General features: G+C 38.0%; 1 protein-coding gene across 1 annotated transcript; it reads right to left on the bottom strand.

The window, feature by feature from the left end:
• Positions 1 to 657: 657 nt before the first annotated feature.
• Positions 658 to 1,424, bottom strand: LOC129902632 (histone H2A-like). The gene is made up of 2 exons (XM_055977968.1): positions 1,177 to 1,424; positions 658 to 1,008 (listed from the first exon to the last, which is right to left on the bottom strand). The coding sequence occupies exons 1-2, from the start codon at positions 1,384 to 1,386 to the stop codon at positions 772 to 774; spliced, it is 447 nt and encodes a 148-aa protein (XP_055833943.1). The 5' UTR covers positions 1,387 to 1,424; the 3' UTR covers positions 658 to 771.
• Between the last annotated feature and the right edge of the window lie 252 nt (positions 1,425 to 1,676).

Genomic DNA, 1,676 nt, shown 5'->3' with positions numbered 1-1,676 from the left:
ACAATGAAAAATAGACATACAAAGAAGTCAAAGGAGTTTGATATCTACTCTACATACAGTTCAAAAAAGCTAAAGCTAACCCAACTCTAGTTATCTGATTCTTTATTATCACCGGTTAGGAGCGAATGTTTTGACAAGAATATACCTCCCAATCTTAAGTTCTTTCTCTACTCAAAACAATGCAAGAAATCCTTAATGTAGTGAGGTCTTCCATGTCATGCCATGCCAAAGTTTGCAACTTTGCAAGAACCAAACTCCATATCTGAAGGGGAGGCCCTCCTTAGTGGGCTCTTCCTCGAAAGACAGGATTGAAGAAGGCAAATGAATAGATAGATCCCTACAAGGATATGAAGTCGCATTTTCAAGGACTATTGGGTGAAACTATCCAAGATTAATCAATGCTTACATGAATGAAATCAAAAGTACTATTCAAACTGATAAACCAATAAAGGTCTGACATCTGAAAAGTCAAAACTAACCAATCACTAAAAGGCAAATGAAACATGGCTCTAAATTGTAGAGAATCAAAGTGTCCTTTTCATTTATTGATGCTGTAACTCCTTCAACATTAACAAACCCAAGAAATGAGAAAAGCAAATTGTAAGGTAGAAACAAGGGGTTTCATTGATTGATAATAAAGGAAAACTAAGAATGATCTAATAGAAGTTCCAACTAATTCCATTTTAATATCCATGAAGGACAATCAACACCTTCTAACAACAGAATTACATACATAGAAGATCCCAAAACAACAACACCCATTGAACCTATCTAAGCCTTCTTGGGAGATTTGGTAGCTTTGGAAGGAGATTTAGATGCCTTTTCACCTCCAGTCTTCTTTGGCAACAAAATTGGGTTAATGTTTGGAAGAACACCACCATGTGCAATTGTTACACCAGCAAGAAGTTTCCCTAGTTCTTCATCATTCCTCACAGCCAAAAGCAAGTGCCTTGGGATGATTCTGTTCTTCTTGTTGTCACGAGCAGCATTTCCAGCCAACTCCAACACCTATAAATCAAACGCAAATCAAAAACTTGGGAGATACCCAATACGAATTTCACCCTATAAAAGCGTTTCAATATAAAAAATAAGAACAACCCATCAAAAAATTGAAACCCTAGATCCTAATTGAAAAAAAAATTGTAAGCATAAATGAAGGAAGGAAGGGATAATTACTTCAGCAGCCAAATATTCAAGAACGGCGGCCAAGTAAACCGGAGCACCAGAACCAACACGGTGAGCATATCGTCCCTTTTTCAAGAACCGTCCAATTCTACCGACAGGGAACTGAAGCCCGGCTTTAACAGACCGGGAAACAGGCTTCTTCTTTGGGCCACCTCCTCTTCTTCCGGCGGCACCCTTCTTCACTTTTCCGGTAGACTCCATTTCAAGATTTAATTTGCTTGAAAGAGAAAATTGATCGATTGTCGGATAGATGATGGAATGGGTCGGAATCTCCGGATGGTTTTTATAGAGCTTTTTGGGTTGTCTTTTGATTTTTCGAATACTTATTTTTGGCCGTTGGATTGATATTTAATCCGACGGTGAGAATTATATAAGACACGATCCGTGTCATTTTAAATGGACCAATAAGAAGTAGAGTGTGAATTTGAATTTTGTGAGACTTGAGTCGTTTACGGGTAAAAGGTTTTTCTCCCGCCTGAAACACTCAATTT

This window comes from Solanum dulcamara, chromosome 9 (assembly GCF_947179165.1).
Source record: "Solanum dulcamara chromosome 9, daSolDulc1.2, whole genome shotgun sequence".
Taxonomy (NCBI): domain Eukaryota; kingdom Viridiplantae; phylum Streptophyta; class Magnoliopsida; order Solanales; family Solanaceae; genus Solanum; species Solanum dulcamara.
The sequence above is the reverse complement of the archived record's forward strand: the minus strand, read 5'-3'. Positions and strand labels throughout refer to the sequence as shown.

Coding starts and splice junctions, on each gene's coding strand:
- LOC129902632 (XM_055977968.1), bottom strand. CDS start 1,386: ATGGAGTCTACCGGAAAAGTGAAGAAGGGTGCCGCCGGAAGAAGAGGA. Junction 1,009..1,176: donor TTGAATATTTGGCTGCTGAA/GTAATTATCCCT, acceptor TTTGATTTATAG/GTGTTGGAGTTGGCTGGAAA.